This window comes from Helicoverpa zea, chromosome 11 (genome assembly GCF_022581195.2).
Source record: "Helicoverpa zea isolate HzStark_Cry1AcR chromosome 11, ilHelZeax1.1, whole genome shotgun sequence".
Lineage (NCBI taxonomy): Eukaryota > Metazoa > Arthropoda > Insecta > Lepidoptera > Noctuidae > Helicoverpa > Helicoverpa zea.
In genome coordinates, this window is record NC_061462.1 from 2,846,435 (window position 1) to 2,865,157 (window position 18,723).

At 33.6% G+C, this 18,723-nt stretch overlaps 1 protein-coding gene across 1 annotated transcript in view; it reads left to right on the forward strand.

Annotated features, from left to right (window-relative positions):
- Positions 1 to 546: 546 nt before the first annotated feature.
- LOC124634628 overlaps positions 547 to 18,723 on the forward strand; it is a 35,827-nt gene continuing 17,650 nt past the window's right edge. Inside the window, exons 1-2 of the mRNA XM_047170283.1 lie at positions 547 to 691; positions 15,051 to 15,210. Of these exons, the coding sequence (XP_047026239.1) occupies positions 15,059 to 15,210 (152 nt within the window). The 5' untranslated portion in view covers positions 547 to 691; positions 15,051 to 15,058. The remainder of the gene's footprint in view (positions 692 to 15,050; positions 15,211 to 18,723) is intronic.

Below are 18,723 nucleotides of genomic sequence, written 5' to 3' on the forward strand. Positions count from 1 at the left end.
ACATATTTAATTGATAGGTGAACATAATTTGCTTAAAATACTTTTTAAAAAGTCTGGATTCAAGCTACTTAGCTAAAACGCATCGCGAGTTCAGATCGTTTAGTGATTAGTTCACTGAAAACATGAAAACACACAGGCAAACTTTTTTACTTATGTATAATATGAGGAAAGCAGATTACGGCAGATTGTCGCACTTTTTTTAAAGATGTTAGGTAAGTACCGAGTATCACTGTCTTGTGTACCTAAGAACTTGTCTGGCAGTGGTATAGAACCTTCTTCATCAAGTGTCTTGTCTCGTACCAAAGGTAGATATTGTTACAAATTTCATAGGAAATTTAGGCTTTTTTGAAAAAAATACGAATACAAAGAACCTGTTAATTCTTTTTTTTCAAGCCAATTACTCAAGAAGACAATTCCGGAAAACAACTTTTTTCTCCTTGGTATTTTCTTTCGTCCCTGAAGAATTATATTTTTGCAATCTGCAAGCTCTTCTTTTAATTTTCCCAGGAACACGTCACACTAGGTGACTGGCTACGCGTGCGTGGCTCCGCCCACATGCCGCCCTACGGTAGCCTATAAATGGTGGCGCCAGCGACTTTGTATTTCACTTCTAACTTGGTGCACTTTCGCGCTCTCCGGCCCTTCGAAGTTCGAAAAGTTTCGCTGTCCGTTACTCCGCTGAGAAGCTAAGGTAAGTGGGATTTTGGGAGGGATTCGATTTATGAATTTTATTTTTAGAGTTGGGAATTTATTTCCTTAGTTTTATTTTTAAAATGAGACTTAGAATTTGAAATTTATTATTAAAAAAAAATACTCGTCTTCTTTTTATTTTTTAATTTTGGGTTTAATATTATTTCTCTTGAATTTTTCGTTTAATAAAAAAAATACAATAAAGTGGGGTCTCATTTTTTTATTTGCTTTAGAAGATAAAGTTCAGAGCTTTTCCTGTTCCAGAACATTTTCTGTTAACGAATTACATTTAATTAACAATTCAACAATCGGATTACGATAAAAGTTAGGTTTATAATTAAATAAGGAAGTACCATAATCAAAGAGGATTAGGCCAAGTTTTACGTGAAGATAATTTAAAATTCTCTTAAAGCTTTATTTAAGAGAACAACTGAGCAATTTACGACCGGGTATTTTATTTACGTTAATATGAAAATATGTATTATCCGACTGCAAAAAGAGAGGAGCTGCAGATTAATGCAGCCCTAGAACGAAAAAGTTTACATCAAAATTTTGAAACAATACTTTTTAGAATTTCCTAATTTTTGGAAGTCAGTTTTATTCGGTAGAGTTATTGAAGATGTTTCTTATTATCCTATCCAATTTAGTTGACCTGCATTTCATCCTACTAATATTATAAACGCGAAAGTTTGTATGTATGGATGTATGGATGTTTGTTACTCTTTCACGCAAAAACTACTGAATGGATTTTAATGAAACTTTACAATAATATAGCTTATACATCAGAATAACACATAGGCTACAATTTGTAAACATATTGTTCGAAATACTAAACCTGCGCAGACGAAGTCGCGGGCACCAGCTAGTACTGGAATAAACTTTACTCACGCAATTTCTGAAATGCCTTTGCTAACAAGTTGTAATAAATCATGCTAAGATCACCATATCGAAATAAGCAATAAAGAAATAGGTTACACCATCATGCTATTCCTCTCTTAATTCTTATCAAAGTCAAACTAAACATATTTTGCTCAAAATATCAGGCATTTATTTTTTAATAAGGAAATACAATGCAGTAACTACTTACTATTTGTGCTTTTACCTAGCAGTGGAGCCAAAAGGGCAAAAGAAAAAAAACTATAAGTTCATATTTTAAATACAATGAAAAGCTTCTAAAAGCTCCATACTCGAATAAAAAAAAGCTTTATCCAAAACGGCTTATAGAAGCTTTTTTAACTTTTCTTGGATGTTAAAATAACTATGCAATACTGTCTGCATAACGCTCTGAGGCATATCTTGGTTTCCATTATTAACTCCCTTATTCATTAAAAAAAACTAGGTACACAAACACATTTTTAAAACTTAATTTTTACTATGTAGCGTTTTAAACTAAAGTCATTATCATTATCAACAGCAATATTTATTGTCTCCACATAAGGCTTCAGAAAAGAATGAACGTTACGTATTTTTCAATGTGCGTTGCCGATTTCAGACTTTTCAGGTCAAGATTTTCCCGAAGATATTTTTCCGTCTTTTTTACATGGCTTCAATGTGCGTTGCCGATTTCAGACTTTTCAAGTCCAGCTTTCCCTTAAGATTTTTTTTCCGTCCCCTTTATTTATCCCACCACCAGACACCAAGTCTATGATTGTCCTAGAAAGTACATGCATATAACTTATAAAGTCACTTAGGTACTGTCTGACCTGGAATCGAACCCTCGTACTTGAGAGACAAAAACTTTAACCACAAAGCCAACATGACTTTTTAAAATGCGTTTTGTGAAGATGTCGATAGGCTTAATTATCTACTTAGCAATTAAATGAATTCTAAAAAATCTGGTGATGTATATTCCTATTTTAAAGCTAATCCATCAAATATCGCTAACGGTTTGTGAATGTACACACCGTGTTCACCATGTATATTTCTAGAATAAGTACTTAGGTCAGTACTTCTAGATAGACGAAAAGGGAAACATGTGTTATCGAAATTAAATATTTAAGTCACGTATGTAGGTACACACGGAGGAGTAAAGTATTTTAGTCATCCGCAGTTGTACCTACGTCTATATTCATTAAGATAAGACATTCACCACAAGTCAATTAAAATAAAGAACGACTCTCTGAAAATACAGGAAAAGCTTCCAGTCAGTTTTAGGTGGTAACTTTACTAAAATATTTACTTAAAGTGCATGAAAAACTGGCTGCACGACAGTCTGTCAGCAAGTAATGGCCTTTTTAAAAATAAGTTGCTTATTCTTCACTTTATCACAAAAAGGGGAAGGGACAAGCCGTAAAGTGAGTCACTTCAAAAATTTCCCTAAATATCTCTTACAAATTTCTTTGCACCTTCCATTATAAAACGTCTTCAAAAAACCTTTTAAAAAGATATTTTTTTTTTTCCAAAAAATACAGTTCACGTGAAATGACGCCACGTGTAATATGCACTATTATTATTTTTTTCCTCCAGTGCAGATATTAGCATTATCAATAACCCTTCAGATATTACTAACTAATACAAATTTAATCATTCGACTCAGTATAAAAAGTATTGTATGATGAAAACCGCACACTCTCTTTATGAAACGTGGAAAAATTAATGATATTTGATTGGAAAAAAATGTACAAAGGTTCAATTAATAAATAGGTTGCCTTCGTTTTTAATATTAATTAGTAACAAATATTACTTCCATGGAATTCTATACGCGTTTCATTTGTTTATTTGTTCAGGATTATATTGAGTAATTTGTGTTTTCTTTCATCTTTATTGGTTTAAAATGGCGATTTCTCTTCTATATTTTTCAAGCACCTGTGTGTGATTATTCGTAGAATATTTTAGTATCTTCCTAGTATTATTTTTACGAAAAAAAACATGTAGGTGGTGGTATTTTTCACTTGAAACTGCGAGTGATCTCGGGTTAAAATACATATAAATTATTTAGATAAGACAGTATAGCCAAAAATATAATATTATTCATGCATTACTTAACTTTATTACCAAATGGCACCGTTCTTGGTTGGTCCGTTTTATATGAAAAAACTGTCTTATAAAATACAATATTTACAAGTACGCATTACAAAAGCTTATTAAATCCAGAAGGACAATATAATTTCATACGTTTTTATCTAATTTATTCGACACATTTCCACATTCATAATATAAATTCATAATTCTATTAATAAACACCAAAACAGAAAAAGCCGCATAAAGCTACCTACTGAAAAGTTTTCCTAATAAGTTTTTTTTACATGGCACGAGCAATATAATTATGAATATGGTTTAATGTATGGTATAGAAATGGAATACTTCCAAAAAGCTAGTTCTATTTTTCATAGTTATCAACAAAAATTTTGCAATTGATCAAAAACATACACTCCAAATTAAATTAAACTAAAAAAAAAAAAACAAAAAACGACACGTGTAACATTCACCAGTGTTGTTTTAAACAACGAAAATATTGTTCACGATATCGATTCTCATTTATTGGCTTTATGAATTTTAACAATCGAATTAAAAAGCTCGAAGTCCTCAGTTCGTATTTGCTCACGATTCTCGCCATCATACGTACGGCAGAACACACAAAATGGTCGTTGTTTTCATCGAGGACAACAAACGTTTGTTTTTACCGATGTCCAATTAATCGCAGTTCAAATTGGAGTTGACGTGTGTATAACAATGGAAACCGAATAAAATGAAGTCGAGCACGAAGGTTTTAGAGGCCAACAGGCTGCAGACTAAACTGTCGGCCAACTATTCAACCAGAATATAGGCCGACAGTTTATGTAGTTTGAATGTAGTTTTTAGTTTGAAGGAGAAAACATGCTGCGCCAACCCAACATAGAATTGGGATAAGGCACTGACCTCTATATTATAGAGGTCAGTGGGATAAGGGCAGGAAGATGTGATGATAATCGTGAATCCCCCATCAAATTGCTTAGCCGGCTGATACTTGAATGAATAGTTACTTGATCGTTATAATGTGCGCAAGCTGCCGTACAAGTCATACTGATTAAAATCCCGATCAAACTATCGGCCGACTAAAAGTTCTCAGTCTGTGGGAGCCTTGACCTATAGGCGATCTTGTTAGGCTTGCAATCGTACAATGCATCTTTGTTAGATAGAGGGACGATGGACGAATATAGGTTCGTTTTCAAAAAGTTGCTCTGACAATCAATTTTTGTCGATCCATACAATTTCAATTTTTCAAAAGAGATTTTTTTTAGTGTAGCATACAATGAAATGATATGAAATCGTTTATTTTGCAAGTTGGACATTACATCACTTTTACACGTCATTTTAAGAACGCTGGGGTCGGCATTTCCTAACTGACTGATCCCTGAGAAGAAACGCGGAAACAAACTCAAGGGTCAGTCTCTTTTAAAGATGCCTTTACATTGCATAGATTTATTATAACAACCTTACCTAAAATGAATCAATTATTGGATAGTAGGTACTTATAAGGTACAGATTGACTTCTGACTGGGATTTAAAAGGGACTTTTTAAAGTACCTAATCTCATTTTTTCAATGAGAAATATAACAGTTGGTTCACCCTTTGAACTCCGAAAGGCTTTCATTAAGTAATTTATGGTTGAAATGTTTTGTCATTCATTTTGCATTATTTTATCTTTTTAGATCTGAACTTTTTTTATTATTCTCCGAGGCCGCTTTTGAAATCATTATCAAATTGATAGCAAAGGTTTGGTTGAAAGTGACAACTACCTTTTTAAATACATCGGCGACGGCAAATATAAGTTTTTCCTAAACCAAAACAGGCAGTGTTGCTATAACAAGCCATCAGAATTCGGTATTTTTTATTTTTTCCCGTAACCGGTTCTTTTTCCAACAACTTTATACATGCAATATTTTGTTTCTGCTACCTGAAAGTATCCCTTGATCAGAAAAGCCACAACCCAATCAGATAATACCAAGTAGAAAAACAGATTGTATCTCACAGCTAACCCAATTGAAGGCAATTCAAGTATATGCCTAGCCAATACGGCGTATATTTTCATAGGACACTGTCATTGTATCGAAGTCACTGTTTTTATTGCATAAAGGGATCCCTATAAGTCCTACGTTGGTAGGATTTTAATTCTCCATTTGACCTTTTCTATAAGATAATTCAGTACTTACTTTGAGTTAAGTTCTTGTAATAATATCTTGTTCAAAAGTTGATATTGCTTTAAATGTCATGTTGCTTCTATGATACTCAATTATGTTACGATTTTATTCTTATGTAAAAAAGAGTATTTTCAGGACCCAAAAGTTAAAAAACTGGGAAAAAAAACTTATGAAAAAACAATTTGAAGTTTGAAATCACTATTCCAATTCCGATCTCAATAATTTCCTGTCTATATGAGGCATAACTTACAAGGAGATAATAGGCTGAACATGATATACGTTAAAACTTATTCCTAAAACTAATCCATAACAATTGAACTATCCCCGTTAGTTGAAATCTAGGCCTGAAGTCACGAGCTTTAGAAAATTAATTAAATCCCTTTTGTTTTTGCCGAACTCAGTAGACCTTTGGTCACTCACTGCAAACCGGTTCAAGTACCAATGAGAGTCTTCAGAATTTCCGCACCAATCGGATTGTTTAAATCCTTTGGAAGTCAAAGCGAAAATTTTGCCCTTTTTCCTCTATTTTCGACTAGTGAACTATGAAACGGATTTCGATGGATTTTTCGCTGTTCTGAAGGATTGTAAAGCTTATTTCGACCATTTTGACTTAAAAGGATATACCTATACCTATACAACATGTAACGTAATTAACGCACACCCTCAAACACCCCAATTAGAATATTATGTTATAATCATAATACATACACTGAATTTTTAATTTAACATGTATATGCATTGTTATTTACTAAATTAGTTATACCAAATCTTGGAGAACGTTTTGGTCATACTACTACGCACGCAAATATCGCGCCGCGCGCCGCTCGACTCGACACAACATAACGAAACTACGGAAAAAGCCGACAATACACGAAGTCTTATTACTTTGAGTTACGGTCTATTTGAATTTGTTTTGCCTGTACAGGGTTAATATGACAATAATTTCGGTAGTTTTAATTATTTTTGGGAAAAAAATGACCTATATTACAAATGATAAAAATCGATTCAGTAAACGATTCTGAACAAACTAATTTCAGGATGTGCGTTAATTAAGTTACATGTTGTATATGTACATAAAAAGATTTGACACAAATTGATATCCTTGTTGTCGTTAATTTTGATGTCCGACTCCAAAAAACATCAGCAAAACTATGTTAAGGAAAAAATAAAACGATGTACCGTGCTTAAGAGGCTTTTAGTACATACCTGTCTACTTGTAGTCATAAGATGTCGATGTCCTGAGAAATTCTATATAAAAAGAAAAAAAGTAAGTTAAACATTACGTAACATAATAATGGAAGTGTTAAAAAATATTGGGAAATGATTTTACAAAACTTCGAAAGGTGATATCTTTCATAATTAAAATTTTAACGATCGCCATTTGGTTACATCGAAACTGTGAAAAGTTCTGACTTTTTCTCACTTACAAAAGAAAAAACAAGAAGTTAGGAAGAGAAAAATAAAAAAAGAAACTTGATGCACGACAAAAACATGATCCTTATTCAGTATGAATTTATTTAAGTAATTTAATAACCATAAACAAATTGGCCATTTAGACTAACTTCCAACGCGATGTCTTAAATTATTAGACAGAAATTGACACATTTGTCCATTATTTAATTTACATTTCTGGTATTTTTTTGACAGAATGTCAAAAAAAAATCGCCACTGCCTTCTTATTCATGTCCTCTTTAAGCCAGTCAATTTATCTTTTCCTCAGTCTAAGAACAGGTAATTTATCGGTACTAATAGCAAGAGTTGCCGGTATCATGTAAAATAAAGGACCCCAAAACGAACATGGTTTCTGTCATTAGAAGTCTGTCATTTTACTCACCACCCAAAAAACGAGGACCAATTAATGTGATGACTTTCCTCCAAAAAAGTAAGAAAAATAATTCTGGTTACAATCACATTGATACACATACATACAACAAACGTACAGGAAATCGTTTATTTGCAGTTAGAAACCGATAATAAACCGCTATATTACACGCTCTTCATGTAAATTGAGTACCTCTCGAAAACTGATAGAACACACACAAACACACATTCCTACATATGTATGTAGTGGTTTTACAACAATAATGTTTATCTAAAACAACTAATGCAATAATGGGCATAGAAGTCTGAACAAATTCAAATGATAATGATGACAATAAAAGCTGCACAGTGCACACTAAACAGTCGGCCGACAATTGCCCCAATGGTAAGCAAACATTATTTAAACAAAATCTTGATTCCAATAAAAAAAAACTGTCGGTTCGATACCGGCTAAATACTTGTCTGATCTTCGTAATGTGCGTACAAAGTGGTACTGCCATTCATCTTCATACTGATTTATGTGCTTAAACAAACTATCGGCCGACTAAAAGTTTGCGGTATGTGGGTCATATTGCATTGATAAGATTATTATGATAACTGGTGATATTTGTAATGTGTATCTGATGAATGATTTATAACACCATTTTAACACTTAATCCGATATCAGAGATAGATTTGAAAGTGTTTACAGCCCTTTAAATGGCGGCCTAATAGCATTTGGGTAATTTTAGCATCAATACCATGTATAAAGATGATAATCGCAGTACTATTTTATCATAATGTTCTAACACCCAATTGAACAACGGTGGAATAGATTTTGATAAAACCTTTCTGAGAACCAGCTTTCACCTGAAAAAAACCGGCCAAGTGCGAGTCGGACTCGCTTACGAAGGGTTCCGTACCAGAGCAAAAATTAGCAAAAAAAAAACAAAATATTTATTTTATTCTAGTTTTCAGTATTTGTTGTTATAGCGGCAACAGAAATACATCATCTGTGAAAATTTCAGCTCTCTAACTATCACGGTTAATGAGATACAGCCTGGTGACAGACGGACGGACGGACAGAGGAGCGAAAACAATAGGGTCCCGTTTTACCCTTTGGGTACGGAACCCTAAAAACAGGCATTCAAATCGGTTCATCCGTTGAGAGCTACCTACGGTGCCACAGAGAGACACGTAGCTGTCAAACTTATACCCCTCCTTTTGCGACAATAAAATCCTCCTTGGATTAAAAATAGCGATATTACCGGTTTTGCTATAATAAAACTGATATACTAATCTTACACAATTCTAGGTTTTACACCAACTAATTCATGCAAAACTTTTAAACCTCAATTTGACGAACGATTTGATAATTCCTTGTATTTGACAGTTTACAATATGGTAATCAGATTCCGTTCAGATTAATGTATTAAGGTAAGTAGGAATATTATTGAAATCCTTTGTAAGCTTACGTTGCTGAATCTTTAATGTTAAATTCGTTGGGGAAGTTTTAAAGTTACTGAATTTGGACTGATTGAATTATTCTTGTCTCTCTTCCAGTAATGAACTGCCCCCGCAGTTTCTGATGCCTACAGTTTTATATTTGTACCATATATAAAGAAAATGGTCCTTATGTACTGTCAACCAATAACATGACTGTATTTATTATCCAACTCTTCGTAAAGTTTTCAGTCGCTAAAACCTGATACCTCATTTTTGAACTATGCATCTACAGATACATTCTTCTTCATACTGATTTATGAGCCCAAACAAACTACCAGCGGGGCCAATATGGCCAAGGCCTGCCGGGGCTGCGGGATTGTTCGAAAGAGATACCGCGGCCCTGGTACATAAAAGGCCTACGACGGAACACGACGGTTTTTAGTCAGTAAGAGTCTGACACTCCCTCACCGCTGCTAACCCACAGCGGAACGGAAACATTTGGTGATTTTTGACGTAGTTAAAAAAAAAGCCCAAACAAACTATCGGCCGACTACTATAAAGGAAGTATAGATTATTGTTTTGACAGTTCAAAAAACAATTTTTCGACAATGTGGGTCATACATGTCATTGGTCGATAGTACACACGACTTTCAGCGGTTAAAATCTGCGCAAGATTCATGAAGCGTGAATAAGGAGATCCTGAATTATTCGCTTCGTTTGTTAATATGAAATGAATGGGAGTTATTGAATGATAGTTCCTTATAAGTAGAATGGGGTTCAACCCAATATTAAATAGGTATAGAACCGTTTGTAATTACAACACAGATACTGTGAGTAAGAATTAAAATATCGTTACGATTATAAGGTTATTCAGTCATTCATATTTTTCAGTAAGCTAAAAATTATGGTGGTTGAATTGGTTAGGGTGCCGTATCTTCCATTTTATTAAAAAGCTTATATTTTTGTTACACGTGAAGCCGGAAAAAATACCATCTGCTGAAGAAAAATACAGAATTGTTTTATTAAGTATTGACAGTAAAAATCTGAAAAAAAAATACTCATTTGCGCTCCAATTGTTTCTAATAATCTTAACAGAAGGAAGATTTTAATATATTATTTATAGAACAATTCCTTAATAGCTACTTATTTCGTTTCTGCGCCTTCATTTTTTATATTCCCTTCTTTGAAATTGCCAGATGTTGATTTAAAACGTCAATGTAAGTCGGTATTTGATATTTTGGAAAAAGCATTGACCTTACTCAAATATTTTACGAAAATGTGTATTTTTTTACTAAGTCTTTGGAGGCGTTTTGTCCATTGAAAGGTCAAATTTGACGTTTCTATGAAAATGATAAATTACGTTCCTGCATATTTTCTTTCTGCTTGTAACCAAATTGTTATTAAGTTACTTTGCACATATGCATGCATTTTCATAGTATATAATTTTGAATGTTAAAATTAGGTTTGGTTTGGTTAAATTAAATACGAAAATGAAATAGTAGTAGCAAATAGTTTGCAAGTGACATGTTAATAAAATTAAATTAACAATGGTTAGGTACTTCTAGTTTAAAATATTTTCCTTTGATTCAGACTGCATGTGAAAATACTTTGTAAATGTTAACTAATTAATTGTATTTTAATGCATTATACTTTAAAAATGTCAGACCCATGTATGCTTTGCAGAACTTTCTATTCATATTTTAAAGTGAAAAATTCTACCTACCCAAAGCGCATAATATGTCACTGTTTAGAACACAAAGGATCTTGACATTTCTCAAATGTCAAATTACTCTTAGAAATTAAGTTGGCTCTTGTGTACGTTTTGCTACTTATCTGTCATATTACTTACTTCGTGGAACCGTGTATTCAACCTTAACTTAATATCTTCACATATTCTACCGAACAATGACTCTATGATCGATTAAAAAAGTTTTTAGTCAATCTCTTCTAAGTACACCAATTTTAAATTACGAAGCCATTGTCAATGGAAAAGAAAAAAAAACTTGTTCTCCAATAACTGGCCGATAGGGACATAATCTCAAGTCAAACTGGCCGGAGCTTCAACTCAAACAGAGCGGTGGACATTGTCGGTCGTTCCACAAAACTCGCGCAATTTAAATCCTTTTTACAAAGAATTCATTATTAAATAAGGGTATTAAATAGCTGAGTAAATACTCCTTACTTAACGTTTTCTGTAAACGATGCAATCGTATTTTGAACTGAGAGTTTAAATAGTGCATTTAATACTTTCTATTGGAATGGTTTGAACAGAAGAATAGAATCAATTTGATCTTCCCTTGCATATAAATATACAAACCTTTCTATATTAGTATTGCTGATGTAGGTTATACCACATGACAAAGTTAGTAAAATATTATACTAACCCTTGTAAAGTATTCCTTTTACGCTTGACAAACCGAGTACCTTTTGTAGTCCGGTAACAATTGCAGGTAACTTTAAATGTGACATCCTACTGAAATTTTGATAAGGAGACCCAGCGTCGGTTCATTTAGATAATTATACAATTGCCTAATTATGAATATCAAGCTCGTTGGAAGTTTTGGATATTTGATGGAAATAGGATATGAGATTGGATTAGGATGTTGGGGAGATTTCTTGCTAAGTTTGCCTAAAAGAGATTCTTCTTTAATAATGTAGAATCCTAGCTGAGTTTAATTAGGATGGATAAATGATGATCAGAGGCAGAAAGTAGGCTTGAAAGTAGTAAAAATGACAGAAAAAAATAGAGGTCAGCGTTTGTCGTGGTCATGTAGATAGATCGATTGCCTGAAAGATGATATTTATGAATGAGAAAGGAGTGGGTGTTAGTATGACGGTTTACAGACAGCAATGAGAGTGGAAAACATATTGCGCTCACCCCAAATAACTTTAGAGAATGAAGAAGAGTCTATTATGCATGTAGTGTATTCTCCGTCTCAAAGTTTTTTGGTTATGACCTTATTAAATTTGACATAGTTTCTTGGAGATTATCTTCAAAACCAACGTTATCGAAGCAAGCACTTGCCTGACATAAGGAGTTGTTTATATTAGGTACTAAGACTGAGGTTAAAACATGTCCCGTTTGTGAAGAAGAGGCGTTGATATTTTCCTCGTAACTTTACGTAGGTATTAAGCACATTACGTAACTTGGCTTAGAAAAACATTGAACCCGAAACGACCTTTCAAAAAATTCTCAAAAAAATTATATTAATTTACCTTGTTTGAATTTATCATCAAAGTTAATGAAACTTAAAGAAGTACCTTTTGTTTACGTTAAAAGTTTAGGGGATAAGCTGATTTATGTTTTTTAAACCTGACTTGTTTGCGTGGGCACTGAGTATCGGAATTAGACTGCGTGTGATTTTCTGATTTACTGCCTCCTCTGTACATCGCGCATCGTAAGGATTTTGACGATATAAGAAAATAATGTAGGTTGTAGGTATTAATGTATGGTTTTGACTGTAGGTTGTATCAATGTATGATTTCGATTGTTGTACGAACCTAAATATACCATATAAGTATAGCAATACAAAATATTTTCGGTTTTTGGATTGACGATGGTGTATGATTGCAACGATCCTCGATACATGAAAGCAAAAGGGTAAAACAGAAAGTAGTTGTTATAGAAAAAAATCCCTTATACCTACTTTATTATATTTAGAAAATTACATAAAGCTCGTACTAGGTTACATTGGTGAGATTTTTCCAAATTCGTTCAGAGACTGAACCACCGAAAAAAATGCAATGCAAATAATAATTTAAACTCCTATCTTCCGACCACACATTTAGCGACCACAACTCCAGAAAACTGCAAAATATTTTCGGCATTATTTTTAGCGAGATTGCCATTAATCTCTTAGACTTCAGGACTGAAAAAGACAAATACGACGGTAATCCAATATTCGTTTTTCCATTTTTTTAACCGGACAAATATTGCTTATGCCGCTGAGGCAGCGTAATTGAATATTTTAGTGCCCCTTCGTATAAAAGCTTGGGAGAAAGCAAGTCTTGTCGTGAAACAAGTGAAGAATGCATTTTGTGAAGGTGGTTTTAAATGAGGGTACGGTAAATCATATTTTGTATGCGTAACACAATCTAGGAAATCTAGGAATTGAATATGTTTTAACAATGATGGTCTATAAAAAAGATAAACAGGCGTTCGTCATTTGTGTTTAAGGAAATTCTCGATACATTATTTTTCTTTAACACCAAGAACATCTATGTCTTATGTTTTGTTCTCATACTTTATTACGTTCGTTCAGTTTATTCTATACTTACATCTTTGACTGCAAAACTATCCTATCAACATGAAATATCAATTTCTAGTAAATACAAAATACCGTATTTATGAATTATGATGTCTCCCGTGAGGCTTACAAACCTCAATTTCGATCTTTCCCTAATATCGGTACCTACGAAAGAAAATATATTGCCCACGAATATCCTGTCCTACTAAACTTAAATATTTAAGTCGCTATCAATAACTTTTCTTTTAGTTTTTGTCGTATGAAAATTTGGCTTTCTAAGACAAGAAAAAAGTAATGATTTATTTTGTCTTAGAAAGTGATATTACGTAATGGATAATATAACATATTATTTCAATACTTAATAGGTAGGCACTTACTGCAAAATAACCGCTGAGGTCATGCTACCTCAGAGATTATGTTGTCAATACTATTTATCGTCATTGAAAATCACTGACACACCACACATTTTTCGATGAAAAGCTGTAGGCGCAAAAGACCTAAATTGATATTTACGACCTAAAACAACATCAATGTTTATAGAAACCTAGACAGATTTAGGCGATACCAAAAGTAAATGTCATATTTATTCTGATTCGCTAGACATCCGTAGTCTCCTGAGAAAATACCCGTAAAGTCTAATGTGAATAATGCCCTCACATCATTTGAAAACTTGAAGGGACAATAATAAATTTATAGTCAAAAGTTTCTCATAGAACTGTGGCCCCAATAAGATGTGTCAGAATAAATCTGCGTCCTTTGCCTATGATAGTGGAAAACTAACTTGATGAGATTCCTTCCGTATGAAGGTTTTATAGCTATGTATTGCAGGCGTGGAACCTTTGGTCGACGCTTATTCATAGAGTCCAAAATAGCATTGAATAAAATGATCGATGTGTTCACATGATTATGAATACATATTTTTTTATTAATTTTGGGAAATCCATCATTTATCCTTTTTAAATGTCCTTCTCTGTATATAGAGGTATTTTCCCCAGTGTGGGAAAGTACCTCTCCATAAATAGATTATCTTTGAGGTTCTATATATTCCTAATTTCGTAAAATATATAACGTATAAGATATATGGACGAACTTGTTCAATACTGTTCCTGATTAGCCTTGCCTTTAGGGAGCAGGGCCTAAAATTTGGAAAGTTCGATATTAATATAATTTAACAACGGAACCCTTATAATAAATTAACTTTTGTGCAACGTGGAAGTTAAGGATAGGAAGGAAGTATCCAGGTGTATTATTTAAATAGAATGTGAAATAAAATAATATTATAACAGGTGCAGATTGTTTTTAATGAACTATGTAAAAGAGTTAAAAGTTTAATTCACTGTCTTAATTATAGTACGATTGTAAAGAACAATTTGAAATTTACTTTTTGCATTAACAGCCAATTAGCAGTCGAAAGATTACATCACAAATTCGATGTTCTTAAACTTGGGTTTACCCTTTTCTGAATTTAATTAATCTTAGTTAATTGTACAGTCATTTCATGATGCTTTAAATTTTCAATACATAAGGTAATCATTAGTAATTTACACTTGATTGACCGTATATCAAGGGTTTTATTTATCTGAATCCTCTGCTTAGAACTTTTTTTTAACTTGATCCTCATCTGGAACGTTGTCATCTTATTCACATTTCAATTTATTGTTTTACTGTTTAATTTGTTAGTTATAAAGTGTGTCTTTGTGTAAATAGGAGTTTGTATACATAGGTAATGTTAATATTTATTTCATAGAAACCAAAATGCTGAACAAGAACATCGCTATTGCCGTCGCCGTGGTCCTGGCCATCGTCTGCCTGGCCGAAGCCAGGGAGGAAGGTCCTCACGACATGGCGGACGCACTCCGCATGCTGCAAGAACTCGACCGCTACTATACTCAGGCTGCTAGACCCAGGTACGTTTTCCTACTTCATCATCATCTTCCGAGCCTTTTTCCCAACTATGTTGGGGTCGGCTTCCAGTCTAACCAGTTGTAACCAGCTGAGTACCAGTGTTTTGCAAGGAGCGACTGCCCTATCTGACCTCCTCAACCCAGTTAGACTGGTGTCAGACTTACTGGCGTACGTCTTCCTATTTACACCAGAATATTTTAAAGGCAACACGAAAAATGATGTAGAAGAAACTGATAATGTTTTTGATGAAATAGATAATGGTAATGATAGTAATGAGATTGATGAAGGTTTCCGTGTTGCCTTTAAGACGTTTGCACCTGTAGATATTAATTTAGGAGTAAATAATGAAGGGGAAATTGGTTGTGAAGAAAATATTGATGTGACAAATGATTCGACGGCAGTTGACGGCGATGCTCCAGCAGGTTGGTAATGAATGGACACAGGTAATGATTAAGAGTATTGATTTTGTCTCAAACTCATGACAATTAATTCTGAAATAATTGAACCGTGAACTTCATCAAGGGTAAAGGCATTTAAGCTATAAATGATTACAATGGAAATTCAAAACTTAACGAAATGCTAAGAAATTATTTACAGTAAAAGTTAAACGTAAGAAAACGTCAGCTTTTTATAGACTCGTAAAACTCCAATTGGCTTTAAACAAAATAAGTTTTACTTAGTTTAACTTCACCTTGAACGGTCGCAACATTGTAGCGAGAGAGTGAAATCGAAAAAGTTTCATCTCAAACTTTCTTAGGGCCACTTCCTTACAACTGTTGCTTTATTCTACTTTAATCCTTGGACAGACCCATTAATTTTAAAACTTAAATCAATCATTGGATTGCTTTGAACTTTATCTTTGTCATTTGTGAATTATAGAAAAGAGAATTTAGCCTTCAAAGTTACAGTAACGTTTAAAACTAAATTAACATTCTGAAGAATCATACCACCTATTTTATACTAGGACTTCAATAACAGAAATAATAACAATATGTTCTTAAGCTTGTTTGTGGACAACCCACTCCGGTTTACAGTGTTGGAGACAAGACTGAATACTGAGTATCTAGACACACGGCAGTGTGTCCGCCAAGTTCGAGCAAAAAAAGCGACACACCGGCCGTGGGTTATATTACACGAACCATTTCGGGCCAAATTCGAACACCCTATAACTCAAAATCTATTTTGTTCACGCATATCAAATTTCAAGTATCTGTTAAGACCCCCTCACTTATCTAAAATACAAAATTTAATTAATATACCTATTGTAGGTCTTGAGATATTGACGTCAGAAAATCGCTATTTTTACTATACACTCACTGACTGACTGACTGACTGACTGACTGACTGACTCACTCATCAAAAACCTAGACCACTTCCAATGGTCGTATTGACTTGAAATTTGGCATGGAGGTAGGTCTTTATGTCAAGGTAAAGGGAAAAATCTGAAAATGGTCAAGTGTGAGTCGGTTTTAAAATAATGAAGGTGTTTTATACCCCTAAGGAACTAAAACGAACTAAATTTATCTATATTTATATAATGTATCTTCGAATGGTCGTACCGATCTGAAATTCGTTACAAAGGTTTGTATTTAGTCAAAGTAAAGTAAAAATCTGAAAACGGCCAAGTGTGAGTCACTTTCGAAAATAACGAATGTGTAACTTTGATCCACAAACATAATATATGATAACATGTCATGTCAGTCAGTTGGTAAATCTAGTTCATTTCTTTGTAAGAAGCGCGCATATTAAAAAATCTGAAAGATAGAATAAATGAGTCATTTCCTTAACTAACTTAGTCATATGAAAAAAACCATTGTCTGTAAAGTCGTTTTACTGACGATAGTTGAACGTGACAACGTGAGTAGCTGCCGATTGTGCCTCTTTGTCGCTCGCTGCGTGCTCTCGCTTGCACTTCAAGCCTTAAACGGAACGCCTCAGAGCGAGGTAACGCCGCATGAGTCATGTTTTTTCGTGCGTGCAGCCGGCTCCATCGATTTATAAGACGTTGTCACGTCAAAAAATAAAATAAACAACCTTACAAAAATAAATGAAATCCCACCCAAAACATAAATGTGAAAGACTGCCAAGTTCGATAATATGGGAACGCTTCGCCTATAAAAGAAGTGAGATCTGAATAAGTACCAAGTTCCATACACATACCTCAGTTAAAAATAGTTACTTTTTAATGATGTTACTTGGCAAGTTTTAATAGAAAATTAAATACATGATTCATTGCATTTAGTAGGTTTATAACAAGGTGTGTGAAAACTTGCCAAGTAGCATCATTAAAAAGTAACTATTTTTAACTGAGGTATGTGTATGGAACTTGGTACTTATTCAGATCTCACTTCTTTTATAGGCGAAGCGTTCCCATATTATCGAACTTGGCAGTCTTTCACATTTATGTTTTGGGTGGGATATTATATACAGATTAGGTTACGTTGTAGGGACTAAGAACTACCCACAGGGAGAACAATGTAACATGTGGAACTGGAGCTTCGATATAACAAACATGATGCCCACACGATTACATATCTGTTAATAGATTTAAATGTTTCAAACAAGAAAAGAGAAGATATTTTGTACATTATCGTTTATTTACATTGTTTTCCACAGTTTTTTTTAAGTCTATAATATTTTTTTTCACTATATCTTCTAAGGACCTATAGCATAAGTGTAGGATGTGTGAATATCACTTTACCAAGATCCTAATCCAGGGTATTTCATGTCTTTCCAACTACACTTGCAAAGTTGCAAAAACATTGAAGTTTTATTTTTATTTTTAAGTTTATTAGGAGAGTGTGTGCTATCACATTTTCTCATCGGGTGGGGCGATTTCAAAAGTCGATAACATCTTAATGCCACGTATCGGAAAGTTCTCGTAAGCTTGGTAGACGATCTAATTCGTCTACGTTGATTTTATAATTATTTTAAAATCAAATTAGGATTGAGGATTTATGTAATTATCATTAAGCCTTCGTTTTGATAAAGTTTTAATTACGAGTTCGAAGACTTCTAATAATAAACTAGCAGAAGTTTCTCATGTTCAGGTAAATATAAGTACTCATATAAATACTGAGTTCTCCAAAAATCGATTAATTACGGAAAGTTACGTCGACATCCAAACCAAAACATTTTGTTTACGGAAAAACAACCGGACATTAACGAACAAAGTTAACGTGACAATAATACGCCCCAAATGTCTATTTAAGAAGTCTTTTTAAATGCCTATCAATTACAACAATTAACCAAACATCCATCAGTATCATTTACCACCAAAATAAATCTGGACCCAAGACAGACGAAATTCAATCTTATTCCTTTGGCGCAGAAGTTATTTTGACTGCAAAAGCAATTTGGGCGTTCAGCAAATTCCCTTTGTTGCTTGTATTTTGTGGTCATTTTCTGGGCGGAAAAGGCGTGGCATTGCATGAGGATGCAATGGGGACAAGATTAGGCATGATGACGGAGAGCAAATTACTATCCAGCCTCTGAAAGGAGGTACAGGCCTTTGT